This window comes from Peromyscus leucopus, chromosome 3, assembly GCF_004664715.2.
Source record: "Peromyscus leucopus breed LL Stock chromosome 3, UCI_PerLeu_2.1, whole genome shotgun sequence".
Taxonomy (NCBI): domain Eukaryota; kingdom Metazoa; phylum Chordata; class Mammalia; order Rodentia; family Cricetidae; genus Peromyscus; species Peromyscus leucopus.
The window spans coordinates 46,329,644-46,352,859 of record NC_051065.1 but is presented as its reverse complement, the minus strand read 5'-3'; the positions used below and the strand labels follow the sequence as shown (position 1 = coordinate 46,352,859).

The 23,216-nt window shown below is 41.8% G+C and overlaps 4 gene segments (V, D, J or C); all 4 read left to right on the top strand.

Annotated features, from left to right (window-relative positions):
• Positions 1-284: 284 nt before the first annotated feature.
• Positions 285-4,134, top strand: LOC114687318. The segment is given in 2 exon segments: positions 285-480; positions 3,059-4,134. Coding segments are annotated over 2 exon segments (414 nt in total).
• Positions 4,135-10,488: 6,354 nt separating this feature from the next.
• Positions 10,489-12,085, top strand: LOC119087587. The segment is given in 2 exon segments: positions 10,489-10,542; positions 10,638-12,085. Coding segments are annotated over 2 exon segments (381 nt in total).
• A 6,175-nt stretch (positions 12,086-18,260) lies between these two features.
• On the top strand, positions 18,261-18,889 carry LOC119087695. The segment is given in 2 exon segments: positions 18,261-18,396; positions 18,492-18,889. Coding segments are annotated over 2 exon segments (447 nt in total).
• A 3,242-nt stretch (positions 18,890-22,131) lies between these two features.
• On the top strand, positions 22,132-22,803 carry LOC114687294. The segment is given in 2 exon segments: positions 22,132-22,316; positions 22,424-22,803. Coding segments are annotated over 2 exon segments (456 nt in total).
• Positions 22,804-23,216: the final 413 nt, after the last annotated feature.

The window sequence follows — 23,216 nt, the reverse complement described above, 5'->3', positions numbered from 1 at the left end:
GCTCAGAAGACACAGGGAGGGGGACAGATGCTCAGTCAACTTTACACATAAACTGGGCATCACCAAAGGGAGCCATGAACTGTGGGCTTGAACTGTAGGCTTGGTAATCCAAAACCTCCTGGAGCTAGAAGAGAAGGAAGCAAGGGCCTCAGAGGAGAGCATGCAAAGGACTTACCCAGAGCCAGTCATATTTATTCAGCACAGCCATCTCCCCTTCCACTAAGCAGGCTGAGGCTAAAAGGGGAAGGGCTGGGCCAGCAGAGTATGCCCAAGGGTACAGACAGCCTATGGGAGCCAGCAAGATCACTGACCTCAGAGCCTGACATCACAGGCAATGAGATGAGGAGAAGGAGGAGCTGACTCCTGCTCTCACCAAGGAGAGCAGCACCCTGAGGAGAAGGATGTGTGACAGTGCCCTCCCTGACTCTGCCTGGGGACCCACCCTGCTCTGCTGTGTTACTGTCTTTCTCCTGGGAACAAGTAAGTCCTGAGCCCTGGTGGGACTGCTCCTCACCTCCTTTACTGCTGCTGCTGCTGAATCCATCTACTCTTTCTCTGGATGTTCACTCCTGTTTCCTGCCTCCCCAGGTTCAGCCAATCCTGGGGTCATCCAGTCTCCAAGACACATAATCAAAGCAAAGGGAGGAAGGTCCATTTTGAAATGTAGTCCCATCTCTGGACATGCCAGTGTGAGCTGGTACCAACAGACTCTGGGGCAGGAACTGAGGTTCTTCATTCAGCATTATGAAAAAATGGAGAGAGAGAAAGGAAACATCCCCAACCGATTCTCAGTCCAGCAGTTCAGTGACTATCGCTCTGAGATGAACATGAGCGCCTTGCAGCTGGAGGACTCTGCTGTGTACTTCTGTGCCAGCTCACCACAGCCTTACAGAGTGACAGGCTTTCTGTCCCTTAATCTTCCTGCTCCCACTGGTGATGGACTAGTTAGTGATTATGAGATGCCACACATCCCTATCCAAGGCCCAGAAATGCTTCTAGGTCTTTACTAATCCCCTCGCTGCCTAATTGAGCTCACACCAGTGCTTCCAAACACTGGGGTGGGCCCCAAAAGTCCAGATTTTTTTCACACCTCAGCCAGTACCTTCCAGCTCCTAGCCAGTGGGAGGAACCCTACACTTTGTTGGGTGCCTAAGTTTAGGCATAAACTACATGTTTCATTATAAAGGTGTACATTAGTGATCCATTTGTGGATGAAAATTTCTACATGCCAGCTTATAGACAGGAATTGATAGCTTATGAAATTATCCAACAGTTCATGTTTAATAATATCAACACTAGGATTGAAACCTACATCTCTTTGCCCTCAAAACCAAAGGATGACTTTTCATGGTATTAGCTGCTTTGGTAAAAAAATGTATGGGCTCACTGTCTCTTGTGTTATAAGACCAGCTGAGCCTAGGGCGCATGTGTTGGGTGCCTGACAGTTTATAGATGTATAATATTAAACCAGATGCTTTTCTTCTTATAGTTTCAGTTGAGACTTTCATTATCAACCAAAGAAAATTTGTTTCTCAATAATCAAGCTATCAAGTTAAAAAGAATATAAAGAGATATTTATGGCAGATGCTTCTCACTTCAATGAACTTAGAGTATTGTATAAATTTAGATATTGTAGAGAAGACTAACAGTACTAGTAGTTCATACCTTATTATGGAAATGAGCCTAAGAGCTATGAAATTTCATGTTCCCCACTCTAAACATCTCTCTTAAACATAAAATGACTCCTTCTTAGGCTGACTCAACCATGAGCATTTGTCTTTTTTGTTGTTAGTTGCTGGTCTTTGGGGACCAACCAGTCTCAGGGCATAGGTGAGAATGTAGCTTTTGGGATGGCCAGACCCTATACATAGATTTTTCACATGAGTGCTGTCTTTGTCTCTGCTTCTGCTTTGAGTCCTTCCCCATCAGGGTAGGATTATAGAAACTGTCCATCAAGATCTCACCATGATGTGTGGCCACAGAAAGGAGGTTTCAGACTTAGATATTATCTGTGTAGGCAGTAACTGAGATATCCCTTAATTAGGAAGGAACCTATAGTGCTTTTGAGTAGAGGTAAGTGTTTCATATTTGACAAAAACTTATGACAAAGGTGATTCAAGTGCTTTTGAATGATTTTGGTACATTTCTCTGGGATCCTACAGTCCCCAGACCTACACATTACCAGGCAAACAGGCACCCACATTGCTGAAGGGGGGTTCCTCTAAACAGGAAGCACAATGACAAAGACTTAGATACACTCTCAACAGCTGCACCTGGAACAAAGGCAGAATTCCTGTAAATGAGGAAACTCTCTGGGTTGAGCCTAAAATGTGGAGCTTGTGACCCTGTATTGGTATGAGATAGCTTAAAACAATTGTTCAAATTGTAATGACCCTAACCTTGGTGTTTTATAATCTTTCTGGGTGTCCATCAGTACTTGTAGCCATAGATGACACTGAAGATTTTCTTCAAGTATTTTGACACAGTACATAATTAGTAGAAACCTCAAAGACTGCGGCAAGGTGTGAGGGTGCAACTGAGACTGTATGAACAGTAAAAATTAAAACAAGGAAAATAAGGTGTGTTATCAGAGTAGAAATAATACAAGCCTGATATGTTGACTACAATCCATCTAGACACAATGAGTACATCCATCTAGACATAAAAAAACAAACCACAAATTCTTTCTGATCTCAGCTGGAAATTTTTGAATATGCACTCCAAATATTGTTGTGTAATCTAATTATGTGATTATAATTGAGAGTTGGCTTGCTTCTGTAGGGAAGAATAGTGACATGTCAACTCTGCAACTAAGCATTTATTGGAAACAGTGACATCACTAATCAGTGAGAGCCCCAGCTCTAGTTTCCACAAACAGGGCTGGAAGACATCAGATCTTGCCTTGGTCCTGAGATGGACTCCAGGCTCTCCTGTGTGGCCTTGAGTCTCCTGTGTGCAAGTGAGTGCTGGGCAGGCCACAGGTGTGCTTCTCTCAGCAGAATTCCAAAGTTTTTTTAGCTGAGATGACATCATCAGGCTCTGTCTTCCTCTATTCCAGAACACATGGAGGCTGCAGTCATCCAAGACCCAAGAAGCAAGGTGACAGTAACAGGAGGAAAGGTGACACTGAGCTGTCGCCAGACTTACAACCACAACAGAATGTACTGGTATCGGCAGGACCTGGGTCATGGACTGAAGCTGATCCATTACTCATATGGTGTTAACAGCACTGAGAAAGGAGATGTCCCTGATGGGTACAAGGTCACCAGACCAAACCAAGAGAACTTCTCCCTCATTCTGGAGATGGCTTCCCCCTCTCAGACAGCTGTGTACTTCTGTGCCAGCAGTGATGCACAGCAATGTGTGGCTGTCTCCTCTCTGCACATAAAGTAAATTAGGAGGACAAGTTTCCTGTGTGCCCCAGGAAGTCCCTGCCTCTGTAAGCATGGTCTGTTTGCAGGCTGTGTTTACTCTGTATGTCGGTAGTCCCTTTGTTAACTAAGATAATAGCCCAGGAGGTCCTAATTCTTTTTCTTCACTCATCTTTTCCCCAGCCTTCCCAAGTTCTTTACTATGCAGCTAAACTTGTCTAAATTCCTTTACTTTCTCATGTGTTTTGTGCTGTTTTCAACTATGGAGATATTTTTAAGGACATTTCTTCTGTACTGAAGTCATGCCTTTCACTCTTGCTTCTGTATCTCTCCTTCCCATCAAAATGTATTTCAAGTTGGATTGTTTTTCTTTTACTTTTTCAGATTTTAATTTCATTACTTTGCTTCCTTCCCTTCTCCTCTTTCTACATATTCACACTTGCCCTGCTTTAAAATTCGTGCTCTCTTATTTTTGTAATTATTAATTTAAAGGGTTTTTGTGTGAGGTGTGAATAAATGCAACTGGTGGTGTCTGTTTAGTGTTATGTATCAGTATATCTCCATCTCTATCTATCTATCTATCTATCTATCTATCTATCTATCTATCTATCTATCTATTTATCTATCTATAGCTCATGCTTTGAAAATGGAAAAGTAATTCCTTATCTTCCAGAAGAGGGTTTAGCATCCCAGACATCAAGGTATACAACTCATTTTTCAGGTCTTGATGAGTTTACAAATAAAACCATCATATTCTCTTGTTGTAATGTGTCACTAACTTGGCTCAGTGGGTGGTAATTGGGTAGAAGACTGCAGGAAGCTGCTCATGCCACACCTTGTTCTACAGACTGGGCAACAAAACTGAGTCAGCATTGAGTTTGGACATTCCTGTCATAGTTACCTTTCTGGCACCAGGGCAGGCCCAAGAAAATAAATGAAGAAGGTGTATTTTCCTCAGTATTTCAAAGTTTTGGTCTATGATTAGTTGGAGGAGCTTGTGGTATGGCAGTACAGCCTGACAGGAAGAACATGGCAGAGCCATCTCATGAAGGCAAGGCAGGAAGGGGGAGGAGGAGAGGGAAAGAGGGAGGGAGACATACATACACACACACACACACACACACACACACACACACACACACAGAAAGAGAGAGAGAGAGAGAGAGAGAGAGAGAGAGAGAGAGAGAGAGAGAGAGAGATCTTTTAATGCATAATGGCCCCTTCTTTCTGAAGTTGTTTCAATGATTCAATGCCCTCTCTATTACAAATTTAATCCGCAGATTAGCAATGGATGAAAGCTAATCCTCCATGATAGAATCTTCCTTAAAGTCCTTCCTCTGAACTCTGGGTAGACCAGTAAGCCTTTAATACTGGAGTATTTGAGGAACAGTTGACATCTAAACCAAACAAGCACTATGTTGCTTTGTAATACAGCATACCTTACCCATAAAATTCTTACTTCAAAATGATAAAGAATACTATTATTAATAAAAGGTAACCCAGGATATACAGAATGCTCCTCCCAATTGTCAAGTCAAAAATAAGTAAATAGAAATACCACAAATCATTAACTTCTTTCATTGTCCCTTATAAAAAACACATTCACAGCTGAAGTGATGATCCTTGAATTCAAACTTACCACATAGGAACATTTTCTAAAGAATTACAAAACAAAATGTGCACAGAACTGTAAACTGCCAGGAACTGTGATAAACTACAGAAGAAAATGACAACAACATCGAAAAACATTTCATGGGATGCTCTCTAACAAACACCATTTTATTAGTTACCAGTGCATCTGAATTACTTGGGGTCTTTTCCTTTAAGTACCTCCATGGAGGATTCAGCTATTAATCTTTACTTTTATTCACCTTGTCATTTTGAAGATAGTCTTTCTTTTTCTCCTTTTTAATTTTTATGATCATAATGAAATACATGGTAATAATAAAGTTCACTTTGATGCTTATGAGGGAAGCTATATTTGTTTACTTTCAGCATTGTGTCTAGGAAATAAATTCACAGATTGACCAGCAAAATGCTATGCAGGGTAATTGCATGCCTCAGGATGTGAAGTGAAAAGACAATGAAAATCTAAACACCTACTGGTATCTAGAAACTTCTATTCCTTCTTCACAGGCTGAGGAGTAGGTGATGCAGAAAGTTTGAGGAAGAATAAAAGTTTGGGGGAATACTGAAAATATCCTTAAGAGATGGATGTTAGACTCTAAGATGTCTGTCTGGTTGTGGGCTTCCAGTATCTCCTCCTGTGATAACTTAATCCTTCCTGGTTGGTGAGACTTCCAGGGAGAGGCTCACCTGCTTCTTTTGGAGAGTCTGTGTTTTGTCTACCATGAGAAGCTGAGAGAAAGATTTTTTACCTACACTTGTTTTATCCCAAGCACCTTCAATTCAGCAGAAGCAGAAACCAAAGTAACACAATAGACTGCCATTTTCTGAACACCATCTCTGTTTTAATATCTATGACCTCATGGTAATTTATACATATTCATTGTGTTGCAGAACCAACCTCAATATGTATTTGCCAAGAAGTTTTCCTCTTTAAACCAATTAAGCAGTAACTATTCTTCCCTCAGGGCTCTGATATTGCCTATTTTTGAAGTCTATGTTCAGAATTACAAATTTTTTCTTTGTGACTGGTTTCTTTCACTTCACATATTTGTTACATTTTAGGTGTGTATGAATTTGATGTATTTCAATACTTCATTGTATTAAAATTGTATACTTTTCTCCCTACCCATCACTTTTTGGATTTTTAAGTTGTGTCTATCTCTAGGTTTTATATCCATCTTTGCCAGAGCCTACAAAGAGCAACAATGATCTGCTAGGAATTTCCCTGATTTTTGTTTTTCAGTGACATAAGCACATTGCACAATAGAGATATTAATTTATTAATAAGGAAATCAGGGTATCTATCTAACACTGTCAAACATAAAATGTACAGTTTGGTATTTGATAAAAGTTTACAGCTTTGTGAAGAAGGAAGAAAATAGGACTCATCACTAGGGGAAAAAATCAGTCACTAGAAAGCAACCCATTGCGGAGGAATTGACAGTGACATTAAACAGTGTAACTGCAGCACTCACCTTAAGAGGTTGATAGAAATGAGGGAGACATGCAAAGTTCCCAATCAAGATTCTAGAAGTAGAAATTGTAGTGTCTGTGATGAGAAATAGCTGACTGTAAGTAGCAGTAGATTGGATGCTCCAGAAGGAAGGATTGGTGAATTTAAAGATCATATTCATAAGAAAACACATAGGAAATGAAAACAAGGTGTCAGTGAGCTGAGGATAACCTCAAATGGTCAAATATGCAAGTAGGGATTCCGATAAAAAATTTTAATATTTTAATTTCTTCAAAGACAAGTTGTCTTTAATAATTGCAACATTCTTTCTTTGCCTTCTCTTCCTTAGAATGGTTTATTTCTCCAAGTGCTCCATGGGCTTCTCCATTGACAGCACCCACAGTTAGCCTGTCATAAAAAATCTCTTAGACTAAAGGCTTTGCCCAGGTCCACACCCTTCCAAAGGCATCTGGTGTCTAATGACTAGTTTATGCCTCCCTGGACACTGTGATACAATTTAGAAATTACTGTATTCTACTTTTTATTGAGTTTCTTTTATGCCTCTCTCACTAGCACAAACAATATTTGAGATTTTGGTGGGTACACTGGAGCTGGCAATAACTCTGATATGCTTTTTGCTTCTCCCCTGATACCTGATTTTGACCTCCCAGCCTCTATGACAGCCATTAGAGGTATAGCATAGCTGGTCACTAGGGGGCACTGTGGATCCAAGGAGTGAGCTGATTCCAGGGCTCTGGTTTGTTGCCCACAGTAGGATATTAGCTGTGGAATCAGAAACAGTGCTGTCTCAGGAAGCCCAAGGCAAGCAACAGGTGGTCAATCATCTTTGTACATAAACTGAGCATCACCATAGGGAGCCATGAACTGTGGGCTTGAACTGTAGGCTTGGCAATCCAAAACCTCCTGGAGCTAGAAGAGAAGGAAGCAAGGGCCTCAGAGGAGAGCATGCAAAGGATTTCCTCAAAGCCAGCCATATTTATTCAGCACAGCCATCTTCCCTCCCACTAAGCAGGCTGAGGCTAAAAGTGGAAGGGCTGGGCCAGTAGAGTATGCCCAAGGGTACAGACAGCCTATGGGAGCCAGCAAGATCACTGACCTCAGAGCCTGACATCACAGGCAATGAGATGAGGAGAAGGAGGAGCTGACTCCTGCTCTCACCAAGGAGAGCAGCACCCTGAGGAGAAGGATGTGTGACACTGCCCTCCCTGACTCTGCCTGGGGACCCACCCTGCTCTGCTATGTTACTGTCTTTCTCTTGGGAACAAGTAAGTCCTGAGCCCTGGTGGGACTGCTCCTCACCTCCTTTACTGCTGCTGCTGCTGAATCCATCTACTCTTTCTCTGGATGCTCACTCCTGTTTCCTGCCTCCCCAGGTTCAGCCAATCCTGAGGTCATCCAGTCTCCAAGACACATAATCAAAGCAAAGGGAGGAAGGTCCATTTTGAAATGTAGTCCCATCTTTGGACATGCCAGTGTGAGCTGGTACCAACAGACTCTGGGGTAGGAACTGAGGTTCCTCATTCAGTATTATAAAAAATTGGAGGGAGAGAAAGGAAACATGCCCAACCGATTCTCAGTCCAGCAGTTCGGTGACTATCACTCTGAGATGAACATGAGTGCCTTGCAGCTGGAGGACTCTGCTGTGTACTTCTGTGCCAGCTCACCACAGCCTTACAGAGTGACAGGCTTTCTGTCCCTTAACTTTCCTGCTCTCACTGATGATGTACTAGAGAGGGTTCATGAGATGCCACACAGCCTTATCCAAGGCACAGAAATGCTTCTAGATCTTTGGTAATATCCCCATTGCCCTGCTGAGCTCATATAGAGAGTTCCAAACACTGGGGTCGGCCCCAAGCCATCCGTAAGTCCCCAGGTCTCTACTAGCAGTTTTCAGCTCCTATCTTATGGTAGGAACCCTACTCTGTGTTGGGTGTTGGGGTGTGGGCATAAACTGCATGTTTTAAGACTAGGGCATACATTAGTGTATTATTTGTAGATGAAAGTTCCTACCTTTCTTTCTTTCTTTCTTTCTTTCTTTCTTTCTTTCTTTCTTTCTTTCTCTCTCTCTCTCTCTCTCTCTCTCTCTCTCTCTCTCTCTTTCTCTCTCTCTCTTTCTTTCTTCCTTTTTTTTCCATCCCTGCTTTCTTTCTTTAATCTTTGTTTTTTGAGACAGAGTTTTCTTGTAACTCTGGATGCCCTGAAACTCACTCTGTATGTAGATCAGGCTGGCCTCAAACTCACAGATACCAGCTTGCCTCTGCCTTGGGAGTACTGGAATTAAAGCCATGTACTGCCATGGCCTGGCTGTAGAAGATGATTTCTACATGTCACTTTATACATAGCAACTGATAGCTCATGAAATGTCCCAGCCCATCATGCCAAAGACTATCAACATTGAGATTGCAATCTACATCTTTTTGCCTTCAAACTCAAAGTATGACTTTCCATGGTGTTCTCCACTTTGGTCAAATACATAGCAGCGCTCTCTCGCTCTCTCTCTCTCTCTCTCTCTCTCTTGTGTTAGAAGACCAGCTGAGCTTAGTGTGTGTGTCTCTGAATAGAGGTGTGTGACAGGCTATAGATATACAATATGAAGCTAGATAACATGTGTATTGTCATAATTTCAAGGAGGGGTTTACATTTTCCCCAACAGAAAAGTCATTATCCAACAATTCAATAATCAGTTTAAAAGGAATATAAAGGAGATATTTATGGCAGATGCTTCTCTCTCCAATGATATCATACTATTGTTCAGTAGACTAACATTGCTGGTAGATCAGACATCATTTTGGAAAGGAGCCTCAGAGCTATGAAATTTCATGTTCCCCAATCAAACATCTAAGTCTAAAGCAGAAAGTGAATCTGAGTCAACCATGGGCAAAGGCCTCCTTTATTGGTGGCTGTTAGTCTCTGGGTACTAGTCAAGTTTTGGGCCTAGATGACAATATCTTTTCTGGGATGACCAGATCCTATCCCCAGCTTCTTCATATGGATGCTATGTGGATCTCCTTTGTTTTTGCTTCTGTTTTTGAGTCCTTCCTCATCAGGGTAGGATTATAGAAAGTATCCATTAAGATCCCAACAGGATGTGTGGCCACAGCAGGAGGTTTCAGACTTTGATATTATCCGTGTAGTCAGTTACTGAAATAGATATTCCTTGCTTAGGAAGGAAACTATAGTGCCTTTGAGTAGAGGAAAGTATTTCATGTTAGCAAGCTTGTGACAAGGGTGATACATGAATGATTTGGGTACATTTCTCTAGGATTCTACATTCACCAGACCTGCATATTACCAGGCAAACAGCTCACCCACATTGCTGAAGGGGGGTTCCTCCTGACTGGAATCACAGTGAGAAAAGCTTAGGTTGACTCTCCACAGCCTCACCCTGAACAAAGGGAGATTTTTTTTAACCAATTAAGACATGCTGAGGGCCTAGCCTAGAATGTAGAGCTTGTGTCCCTGAATTGGTATGAGATAGCTGAAAACTATTGTTCAAACTGTAATGGCCTTAACCTTGGTGTTTTAAAAGTTTTCTGGGTGTCAGTCAGTCCTTCTAGCCATAGATGGCACCAGAGGTTTATCTTCAAGTGTCTAGACATAGTAAATAGTTAGTAGAAACCTCATAGAATACAGCATGTCATGACAATGCAATAGAGACTACAGAAATAGTAAAAATTAAAACAACGCAAAATAAGGAATAGTGCCATAGTATATATAAAATAAGCCTAATACGTTAACTACAATCAGAGAAAGAGCACGTGCATGTATGAATACAATATAAGCCATGAATTCTTTCCTATCTCTGTTGTTAATTTGTGAATATGCATCACAAGTATTCTTGTGTAATCCAACTATGCAATTATAATTGAAAGTTGACTTGCTTATGACAGAAGGGATATGGTGTGTTTATTGTATAGCTGAAGCATTTGTTGGAGACAGTGACATCACTAAGTCACTGAGAGCCCCGACTCTAGTTTCCACAAACAGGGCTGGAAGACATCAGATCTAGCCTTGGTCCTGAGATGGACTCCAGGCTCTTCTGTGTGGCCTTGAGTCTCCTGTGTGCAAGTGAGTGCTGGGCAGGCTGCAGGTGTGCTTCCCTCAACAGAATTCCCCATTCTAGCTAAGATGACATCATCAGGCTCTGTCTTCCTCTATTCCAGAACACATGGAGGCTGCAGTCACCCAAGACCCAAGAAGCAAGGTGACAGTAACAGGAGGACAAGTGACATTAAACTGTCAACAGAATGACAATCATGATTACATGTACTGGTATCGGCAGGACCCGGGTCATGGACTGAAGCTGATCCATTACTCATATGGTGTTAACAACACTGAGAAAGGAGATATCACTGATGGGTACAAAGTGACCAGACCAAACCAAGAGAACTTCTCCCTCATTCTGGAGATGACTTCCCCCTCTCAGACAGCTGTGTACTTCTGTGCCAGCAGTGATGCACAGCAATGTGTGGCTGTCTCCCCTCTGCACATAAAGTAAGTTAGGAAGACAAGAAGCAAGAAGCCTGTTTGTCCCAGGAAGTCCCTGCCTCTGTAAGAGTCACTGAGCTCTGACAAGCTGGGAATGCTTCAGCATGGCTGCTTGTCTCAAATCTACCCCTTGTTTCTGCTTGCAGAGAGGAACCTGAACTCTTAATTGAAGCCCTGATGACTCTTTTGATAAGCTTACAGCCACTATCTCCCTCCCTGTGGACTTCAAGTTAACTTTTCAACCACTTTACTATCCACCTGAGTCACTTCTATGATCTCTTTCCAGACAGTGTTTACTCTATAGGCCAGTAGCCCCATTTTTCTACAGGACAGTAGCCCATAAGGTCCTATGTCATTTTCTTCACTCATCTCTATCATCAGCCTTTACCCAGCCTTCCCTGTTCTTTCCTCTACAGCTGAACTTGTCTACATTCCATTACTTCCTCATATGTGTTGTGCTGTTTTCACCTCTGGAGATATTTCCTAGGACACTTCTTCTGCCCTGAAGACACACCTTTCCCTCTTGCTCTGGATTTCTATTTCCCATGAAAATCTCTTTCAAGTAGGATCATTTTTCTTTTCCTTTTCTAAGGTTTTAATTTAGTTACAATATTTCTTCCCTTACTTCTTCTAACTCCTCACATGATTCTCTCCCCTTTCAGACTCATTGTCTCTTATTCTTTAATCATTGTTATTTTTGGTTTGTTGTTTTTGGTGTTTGGTATGAATACATAAATAAATTAAGCATGTTGAGTTTATTTAGGGGACTCATCTTGGGGAAGACTAACTCCCCTTTTCTTATCTTTAATTTCCAGAAGAAAAAACAAAGCTGGAGGAATAACTATGCCATATCTTAAGACCTTTTACTCTTTTTCTATATCTTCATGCATTTCCTTTTTCCATATCTTGATGAATTTACAAATAGAAGCATCATATTCTCTTGTTGTAATATGTCAGTAACTTGGCTCAGTGGCTGGTAATTGGGTAGATGACTTCAGCAAGCTGCTCATGCCACACCATGTTCTATGGACTGGGCAATAAAACTGTGTCAGCATTGAGTTTGGAGATTCCTGTCATAGTCACTTTTCTGGCCTGAGAAAATAAAGGAAGAAGGTGTGGTTTACCACAGTGTTCAAAGGTTTATGTCTATGATTAATGGGACCTGTGGTTTTGGGGTCTGTAGTGTGGCAGAAAAGCATGGCAGGAAGAATATGACAGAGTTGTCCTGCTCATCTTTTGACAGCCAAGAAGAAAGAGAAGAGAAGAGGAGGGCAGAGGAGGGGAGGGGATGGGAAGGAAGGGGAGGGGAGAGAGAACTGAGGAAAATGGAATTGTGTTTTCAATAAGACAAAAGGCATCTATTGGGACTGATGAAGAGAAATCATTCTCTCTGGCCCTTCAGCATTGTTAAGAGTAGTTCTTGTAGGAATGTAGTAGCAAATGACCTTGGGCAGAGAAGGAGGCAGTGGTAGTGTCTGGGTGTCACTTGGGGCATAATGATATAACACACAGTCACTGGTTGCTTACATCTGCAATGTTCAGATCATAACTACTTCAGAACTCCTAGATAGTTTAAATGTTATGGTGGGCCAACCACAGGCCTGGTTGTGGGCCTGGGTCGTAATTGAGCTGGTCAGTCCAGGCCACTGGGGCTGTCCCTCAGCCCTCAGGTGAGGGGCAGAGCCAGCTCCCCTATGCCCATTCCATCAGGGTCTGTTCACCCTCACCCATGGAGAAAGCTGGGACCATCTCTCTGGAGAGTGGGGAGGGGGCAGCTCTCCTGTGAGGGGCAATGTCAGCTCTCTTGCTACAGTGTCCAGCATGGGGCAGGGTCAGCTATGCCACGACCATTGAAGTGCAGGCAGTTCAGCATGACCTTCTGGTTTCATCAGGAATGGTTCCCATGGCCCCCTGAGGTGACATGAGCTACAGACATCAACACAGACCCTAAGCAGAAGGACCACAGACCTAGCCATGTCTTGTGGCAGCAGCTTGGGCCCAGATGACATCCTGGTTCTGGGTGGAAGCACAAGGCACTCAGATCAGGATGGCTCTGGTGGTGGCAGGGCCCGAAGACACCAAGACCACAGGTTATGGTCTGGAATATGGCCTCCGTGTAACCTTGGTGGCATCGTGGGCGGTGGACTTCAACACAGATCCTGGCTGCGGTAGAACCGTGGACCCAGACATGGTCCTCAGCAGCAGCTCGGGCATGGACGATAGTCCCGGGTGGTGAGCAGGCCTCCAACACCAGCGTACTATCGCCTCCTTCACTTCTTCCATTCTGCCTTCCACAGCATATGAACCATTCTGCTTTTCTCTCTCTCCCATTTCTCTACCACATACTTGCTCATGGCACTGAGTGGGCCCGTGGCTGTCTTCCCACCAGCCCAGATCTTGAGGACCCAGGCTGGCCTCTTTAATATGTGAATCTTTGGGGGAACACTCCATATCTAAACCATAATATTAATCACTATTTTGCTTTGTAATATGGCACGCCTTGCTTAATGCAATTCATAACCAAAGAAGATAAAGAATGTTACTATTAATAAGAGCGTCAACTTAATAAATATAGCAGCAGAATTCACCTAAATTGTCAAGTCACAAAAGAGTGTATGGAAGTTACCACAAAACATTAATTTATTTCATTGTTACTGATAAATAAATCAGAAACTGCTGAAGTATTGATACTTGAGTTCAAACTTACCACATAGGGGCATTTTCTAAAGTGTTACAATATAGGACATGCATGGAGCTGTGGACTACCAGGAACTCTTTCATTCTACAGAAGAAAATGACAACCACATCAGAAAACATTCCATGGGATGCACTCTAACAAATACCATATTTTTTAGTTACCAGTGCATATGAATTACTTGTGTCTTTTCCTCTCCGTGCCTCCATGGAGGATTCAGCTATTAATCTCTGCTTTCATTTACTTTTGTTATTTTGAAGATAGCCTTTCTCTCTTTTTTACTTTTTAAGGATTATAATAAAATGCACACGGTAACACAGAAATTTCCTTTGATGCTTGTGCATTAGAGTATATTTGTTTACTGTCTGATGTGAATTTATGAAGTAAATTCACAAATTAACAAGCAAAAAGCTATGCAAGCTAATTGCATGCCCGGGGACATCAAATGAAAAGAAAAATGAATATCTAAACACCTACTTGTATCTACAGACTTCTATTCCTTCTTTACAGGCTTAAGTATAGGGTAATGCATGTAAGTTGGGAAAGAATAAATTGTTTGAGGAGTTGAAAATGTCCATAAGAGATAGAGTTAGACCCTGACAAGTCTATAGACCTCCTGTAATGACTTAATCCTCCTTGGTTGGTGGGACTCCCAGGGAGAGGGTCACGTTTCCTCAGGAGAATCTGTGTTTTTCTACCAGGGGGGAAGCTGAGGGAAAGGTGTTTTTTTTTTTTTTTTTTCCTTTACTGGCTTATCCCTAAGTTCAGAAGAGGCAGAAACCAAAGTAGCATACTGGACTTCCATTTTTGAACTTCATCACTATTTTTATATCTGTAACTATTTTTCACATATTCACTCTGTTGCAGAACAATCATCTGTATGTGTTTCCTAAAAAGTTTTCAACTGTTAACCCATTAAGCAGTAACTACTCTACCCTCAAGCCCAGTTTTGAGTTATAGAAATTTTGTCTGTTAGAGGAAGTGTATGTTTAGAATTATATTTTTCTCTTTGTGTCTGATTTTCTTTTACTTTATATAATACTTGTTACATTTGTAATGCACATTAAAACTTTACTTTTTAAAAAATACTTCATTGTATTCAAATTGTACATTTTTCTACCTATCCATCACTTTGTGGATTTTTAAGTTGTTTCCATCTCTCAATTATAATGAATAATCCTCAACTGACATTGAACTTCAATTATCTGTTTACCTCCTAGTATTCAACTTTTTGGAGTGTATATCTTCACACAAGATTGTGGAGTCATCCAATAATTCTCTTTGATATTTGCAGTAAGTTCCCAATTTTTGTTACGGCAGCTGTACCCTTTTACATTCCCATCATCGATGTGTGAGGATTACCGTTTCTTCACTGCTGTGCCCATGTTTTCGCCTGTTCCATTTTTGCTGTTGCTGTGACTGTCTGTGTGTGAAGTGGTACTCCAGTGAGCAGCTTTTGCGCTTCTTGAGGGCCAATGAGACCAAGCATCTACTCATGTGTTCATGGCATATCTGTGTGTTTTCTTTGGGGGAACACCTTTTATTGTCAGATGTGCTTTAGAGATTATTGCAGCCCTTAACTTTTAACAGTTTTACTATCATGAGATAGAAATAAAACTATGGTCCTTTGTATTTTAGACAAAATAAATGCATTGTTTTGGCTGAGGCCAGAAGACTTCTTTACGGGAAGGGACAATATACACGTGTGTGACTCCCCCAGAGCATGGCACTATATTCATCTTATAGGGTTTGAGTCCATCATCACTGTGCTGATTTAACACTAGGTAGTGCTCTAAGCCCAGGTTTGCAGTAATTCTGCTTTATACTTAGAGCCATTAAAAACAAGAGCTTGATGGGGAGGGAGCTGGTAACTTAAAGCGTGCAGCTGTCCTATGTACATCTGTGTAGGACTCACTACTTGAGATTGAATAACCTATCAAGGTTCATCCCCCTCTCAGAAGCCTGTAGTTCTTGTGTGTGTGTGTGTGTGTGTGTGTGTGTGTGTGTGTGTGTGTGCGTGTGTGTAAAATATAATAACAAAAGAATAATAATTATGTATATGTAACCATAATAATTGTAAAGATGTCATGAATTCAAGGGATTTAGAGGAAACACAGCAGGAGCTGGAGGGGTGTAGAGAGGTGAAGACATGATGTAGGTGTAGAAATAGAATACTCACGTAAAAAATTCTCAAATTAATAAAGAAATTAAAGATGCAGCTATCAGTAGAAGCTTGCTGCTCTCTATGGAATTTCACAAAACTCATTTTCTTTGTTATGATAAACTTTAATGAGCCACTCTTTGGCCTCCACCAGTGTGGAGATAGATGTTAATTCTACATCTCCATGGTGGTTATAGACTCTAACTTTGAGAAGCTGGTTACATATAAACAGGAGTAGTGTGGTGCTAATCCCAAATTGTGGCCTGACAAAATGAACATTAGAGGCAGGTCCAGCAAATGATCTCTTCCAGCCTAGCTCTGACTTTACTGTATGCAGAACAGAAGTCATACCACTGTCCTTGAATCATGAATAGGAAATCTCTGTCTACTGATTCTGAACCTGCAGCCATCAAGAGGCACTGGAGTTGGGTAAAGACCCACATGGTCTACCAATGAGTATGAGTGTGAAGTGTGGCTTAATTCTAGTGTCTAGTGGTTTGGATAGTCAGTAATACTATGAATAGTCTGTAATACATGAAGTACTACACAGAAGTTTTTTTTTTTTTCTCTTTCCACTGATAAAGATAATTGCTGCTCAATGGAAAGACAGAGCTGTAGCAAAATCATTAGGTGAAGAATATTTGCATCCTGTCCAGTACATGGATGCTAGATCACAAGTCAGGCTGAGAACTCAGAGACCCATCTACAAGGAGAAGGAATACTCGGGAGCACACCAGAGTAATGTTAACTGTGCATCTGTACCCTTCACTTAACCTCACTTGCCGTTGTGTAGAGTAACATAGAATGTATGTATGCCAGAAGGATAAAAAGCAAATATTTCTGGACATTTCTAGATGGGCTTGTTTGAAATCTGGCCAACAACATTGTAAGCATTTTTAAATTAATCGGTTTTCTCAGAATCCCAGATTATCCTACTCTGTACCTAACATGGATTCTGTCATCTATTTCTTTGATTGTCTTACTTGTGAAGTAGGGGTTGTCATGGAACACACAGGAAATTTCATCCCATGTCTTGAAATTCCTCAATTTCTGACACTTCACAGCTTGTCTGAGGAGCACAGTCTAACATTGTCTGAGGAGCACAGTCTCTAACATCGTCTGAGGAGCACAGTCTCTAACATTGTCTGAGGAGCACAGTCTAACAATGTCTGAGGAACACAGTCTAACATTGTCTGAGGAGCACAGTCTCTAACATTGTCTGAGGAGCACAGTCTCTAACAATGTCTGAGGAGCACAGTCTCTAACATTGTCTGAGGAGCACAGTCTCTAACATTGTCTGAACACAGTCTCTAACATCGTCTGAGGAGCACAGTCTCTAACATTGTCTGAGGAGCACAGTCTCTAACATCCATTCATGCTGCTGTCACCCAACAGTCTTGTCAGAGAAGGAAACATACACTGTCCTCTTGACGTCAAGAGGCCTTGTATCACTGAGTTATCAGGTGACGCAGCTTAAGCTGACCTCACATCAGCAGCTTTTCTACACTGTTGATGGAGACTGAATGAACAAAACCAGCTGTTCTGTTCATTAATTTTATGCCTCAGATCTTCACCTGGCAACATAAGCATATGTTTCCTAAATGTGGGAGACTTGCCTGCTGATCTTCCACCACAGAGTTATACCATTCCATGTCTCTGAGCACACATCCTTGCCTTGTTCCCCATGCCAAATTCCAAAGGTTCTCAACTTCCTCACCCACCGAACCATACCACTCAAGCAATGAGAAACATGTGTCTTTGTACCCAGTCTTTCTCCAGCTATGGAACAACAACAGTCGGGTGCTAAACAGTGCACTTTATTTGTAGATTGTATCCGAGTTGTCAGTCTGAACATTCATAAACCTGAAAAAGCTGTTTACATTTGCATTTATTATTAGAATATCTACAGTGATGATTTCTAGGCCAAGAAAGCTCTCTATCTTCCTTAGAAAAGATATCTATTCTAAGATGTATTCATTGGTGTTCTAGAAGTGCAGGCTGTATGACAGTGAAGGCTTTGGTGTGGAAAGCATAGGGGAGACTCACGAAAGCAAAGAATAAATTGCATCTTCAGATGAAAGAAAATCTACCTGTGCCAAGGGCATCACTTTACCCCTCTTGGAACACATCAACTAGTTTAATGTGGTTTATAACACTGAATTATACTGTGCCAGAACCTGATGAAAGATACATGCCTCAAATGAAAGATAATGAAAAGAAAAACAGAGGTCACCAGCCGATAATGTTGCCTTTGTGACATTCAAGTAGAAACATCCATCAGAACCTTAGAAGAAGGGTCTCCAGATGTTGAAGAAGATTGCATTCTTTGAAGGTCAGAGCTGCATGTGAGGACACTGGGTGAACTTACATGCTGTCTGTGTGGATGCTAACCATTTACGTTCACAGCCACTGCTATAAGACTGTGATTCTTAGGGAGTAACGTCATTGTGGAACTGTCATGTGGTATCAGGTAATGCAGATCACAGGACCTTGATATCATGGTGATCTTTCTTTTACCCTGACCCAGCCATGGGCACCAGGCTCCTCACCTGGGCAGTGCTCTGTCTCCTGGGGGCAGGTGAGATTTTAAAAAAGCAATATCTCCATTTTGCATTTCTCTGGGGGATTTTTCTAGTTGCTTCCAGTTTGAAACACTGTCTTCTTTTCTTACAGTACTGTCTGAAGCTGGAGTCACTCAGTCTCCCAGATATGTGATCATACAGGAAAGGCAAGATGCTTCCTTTTGGTGTGACCCTATTTCTGGACATACTACTCTTTACTGGTATCAGCAGCCCAGAGACCAGGGCCCCCAGCTTCTAGTCTATTTTCAGAATGAGGCTGTTATGGATGATTCACAATTGCCCAAGGGTCGCTTTTCTGCAGTAAGACCTGAAGCAGTCAACTCCACTCTGAAGATCCAGTCTGCGAAGCTGGAGGATACAGCGACATACCTCTGTGCCAGCAGTGTATCCACAGCAACGCGGAGACACCTCTCTGCTGTGCACAAAGCTGGTGGTTTTCTTCAAGCCAGCTTTCAGCAGAGACCTCTGCTTGCTTCTTATATTCCATAGACAGAGCGAGTCTGTAGACAGAGGCTATGCTGCATATAACTAGAGGTCACATTTTTTTTTTCTTGAAACATGAGGACAGCCAGTGTTTGAAAATAATATCCCAGGAACTCGAAGTATTTTTCAGTGACAATTCAAGAACCCCAAACTGAAAGTGACTGTTCACAGACTCAATTCTCAGAATGAGGAGACACCTGTTCTGTAAAATATGCTGTCAGGAAATACATCTAAAACATTACCAGATGGAGGTTATCTGGGAGAAACAGACAACAGGCTTTCCTGCTGGAGCAGGAGTATCTGAAAGTTTAGAATGCTACCCTTGGTGACATCTTTATATTACGCTTCTTCTCTTCCTTTATACTAGAACTTTCTATGGAACAAATTCTCTACACTATACGTTTTTTTTTTGGAGGACTTCTTTCTACTCTTGCTTGTGTGGAAATACATTAATAATTACATTGTTGATAATTTTTTGTGTATAATTTTAACTTATTTTCAACAATGTCTTAGCTTCATAGAAATACACGAAATGGATATTCTAGCAGGGGTCCTAGAATTTTATAGAATACATTTGAATTCCCATTAATTCTGGCCCTCTAGCTTGTACCTCCCAAGCTCTGGAGTTATAGGCATCCAACATCATGCCCAACCCAAATCTCCACTCAAACCAAGTACTAATCACAGAGAGCTGCAACTTTCTGATGTCTCCGACTCAGCCCCAAACTATTTCCGCTTTGATCCAGGTAGTTCAGGTGCTGCTGAACACACTTCACTGTCTACCTTTGTCTATTGAAACAGTGCCTTGGCATGTTAAAATACTCCTTGTAAGAACTTTTAAAGCAACCCAGAGCCCCCATGTAACCCCTGCTGATACCTTCTTCATGTCTGTCTCTATATCTCTACTAACTTCTTCCTGATTCTCTAAGATAATAAGAGAAACCAGTCTGAACTGTTGGGAGTGCTTGGAAACCAGCATGGTGGGGACCCGCTGCAAGCACCTCCACTTTCAGACCCTCTTCTCATTCCTTCTGTCCTTACAGAGTCTAATGGCAGTTCACAACTTCTGTTCCTTTTCATTCACTTCAGATCATCCCATCTATCTGGCCACAAGTTGTATGGTTGGTGACAACCATTCATTGCCTTTTGGTCATGATCTAAAAATTAGACCAAAATAATACCAATACTGATGATTTATTCTCTAACACAAACACATTATAAAATCTCACATCTTTTATACTAAATGAAGGAAGTCATAGCTTCTCTGCGATTTGTGTTGCTGCTTGTCGCTGGCCACTAGAATGCACTGTGGCTTCACTGTCACTTAGAATCTGTGTAGGGCTTAGAAAGCTATAATTGGATGCCATCCACCCTGGGTTTTTTTTTTTTGGGGGGGGGGTTGTCATTGCTGCTTGCTTGTTTGTTTGTTTCTGTGGCAGGGACTCTCAATGTCCTGGAGCTTTCCAAGCAGGCTAGGCTGGCCAGTCATTGAGTCCCAGTGCTCTGCTTGTCCTCTCTCTCCAGTATGGGGTAACAAGCTCACAACATCATGGCCAGCTTTTACAATGTAGTTTCTAAGAACTGAACTCAGGCCTTTTTAAAAATTATTTGCTCTTTTTACAATTTTCCCCCTTTTGTTTAAAATAGATTCTTTTCCCATACACTATGTCCTGATTACAATTTCCTCTCCCTTTACTTCTCCTAATTCATCACCACCTCCCCTCCCCTCCAGATCCACTCCCTTTCTGTCTCTCATTAGAAAAGAACAGGCTTCTAAGAGATTAACAACCAAACATGACCAAATCAAATACAATAAAATAAGACAAAAGCCATCACATTGAGGCTGGACAAGGCAACCCAACAGAAGGAAAAGAGTCCTCAAGGGCAGGCACAAAAATCAAAACCCATTTGTTCACATACTCAGAAGTCCAATTAAAGCACTGAGCTAAAAGCTGTAATATACACACAGAGGGTCTGGTGTGGACCCATGGAGGACCCATGCTTGCTGCGTTAGTCTCTGTGTGCTCATATGCACCTTGCTTAACTGGCTCAGAGGGCCTTGTTCTTCTGATGTCCTCCATACTTTCTTTTACACTCTTTCTGCCTTCTCTTCTATGGGGTTCCCTGATCTCTGGGGGTGGGATTTGATGGGGACATCCCATTTAGAGCTGTGAGTTCCAAGGTCTCTCTCTCTCTCTCTCTCTCTCTCTCTCTCTCTCTCTCTCTCTCTCTCTCTCTCTGTCTCTCTCTCTGTCTCTCTCTCTCTTTCTCTGCATAATGTCTGGCTGTGGGTCTCTGCTTCTCTGATGACGGCTGAATAAGACACTGTTCTATGATGATAGCAAAATGTCATTAGGAGTTATTTTATTGATTACCCCCCCCCCTTTTTTAAGACAAGCAGTGTTTGGTTTTACCCTAGGTTTCTAAGCTCTCTATTCTGATTCCTGGTCACTCAAGGAGTGTTGGATGGGTATGAGTCGCATCTCATTGAGTAGGCCTTAAGTCAAATCAGACAATGGTACTCCCACAAGCTTTGTGCCAACATTGCCCTAGCATATCTTGCAGGCAGGGCAGATTGTAGATCAAAGGTTTTGTGACTAGGTTGGTGTTTACTTTTTTCTCTTTGGTAGCCTGTGGAGTACCTTCCAGGACCAAGGACACTAGAATGTAGGGGTGAAGGTTCTATGTGGGCACTAGATAAGAATACATAGTACTATTTTCACAAATCTTTAAGAATAAGACAATCCCTAATTTTTTTCATTGTAGGGATAGAGAGGAAGTTGTTGAGTTAAAGTATTTGATAAAATTCAAGAATAATGTATCATAGAGGTCTTTCACCCCACAGAGCTTTCCATCAGTTTTTCAGGGATAACAGAGCTGTTATCATTCCTGTGGAGTTTAAAGGATAGTTCTTAAATGACCAGTGAGTGATATGAGTGTGAGTATGTTAGTTGGAGGACTGTGCCACCAATGAAGGAATACGGCAGTTTTCAGAGAAGCTGCCTTGTGAGAAGACAGTGAATTCATTTTTAAATACTTGGAGTTTGAAGTACAAATGGAAATAACAGCTTCTTATAAGAGGAAGGCAAGAGAGAAGGACTCAAGACTTGATAAAACCAAACCAAGCTACCAAGAGCCTCAAACTATGTCAGTCTTCACCTGAATACCGCTGCAGTTGTATTCAAATCGACTTAATTCATCTTGAGAGCTGTAGCCTCCTCTTCAAGAAGCTTTCAAGCTAGGGCTGGGCTTGAAGGTATTCCTGGCTCATTGGATGATGTCACTGACCAATAGATGACTTAAGAGAATCAAGCTTTTTCAGAGTCACTTTGCTGCTCACCTAAATCCTTGGTCTGGATGTTTTGCACCTGTTCTCATCCTGCTATGGGCATCCAGATCCTCTGCTATGTGGTCTTTTGTGCTCTGGTAGCAAGTAAGTCCCAAGGACACTTAACATCATCACACTGGCTTTCTTTATTCAGGACCCCGTCCTCCAGAGTTTTCTTATTCTCTCTTCCACTTTGTCTTTTTTTAATATAGATCACACAGATGCTGGAGTCATCCAGTCACCCAGGCATGAGGTGGCAGAGAAAGGACAAACAGTAACTTTGAGGTGTGAGCCAGTTCCAGGTCACAATGATCTTTTCTGGTACAAACAGACCAAGATACAAGGACTACAATTGCTGAGCTACTTTCGCAGCAAGTCTCTTATGGAGGATGACAAGACACTCAAGGATCGATTCAAAGCTGAGATGTTAGATTCATCTGTCTCCACTCTGAAGATCCAGCCCACAGAACCCCAGGATTCAGCTGTGTATCTCTGTTCCAGCAGCTTAGCCACAGAGCTACACAAGGATGTTCTGCCAGTACAGAAACCCTTGTGTGCCCCTCTCCCTTCAACCCCTACATGTTCTAAGTGAAGTTTTCTGTACTCCTTCATATAAAAAATGGGATTGGGGCATTAAAAAGACAGGAAATCATACGGCATCAATAAAGCAGAGCTTGGGTAAAAAATGATCTTGAAGGGAATTCAGGGATTCCTCACATATTGTTTGTGGGCTGAAAGCTCACATGTTATGTAAACATATGCACCTATGATGTAAATTCTATGTTTTCCATCTCTCTCTGAATTAGGCAATCCTGGTGAGAGCAATGTCCTGTGAATTCTTCTGTTCATTCATTCTCTTTTCACTCTGAGTTGTGAAGACAGTATTTTAATGCTAATTTCAACTCAGTATTTCTATAGTGTTTTCTTTTTTATCACACATACGTGCAAAGCCTGCTACCAATGGCAGTTTCTTGTAATCTCAGAATGCTTGTGAATATGGCTTCA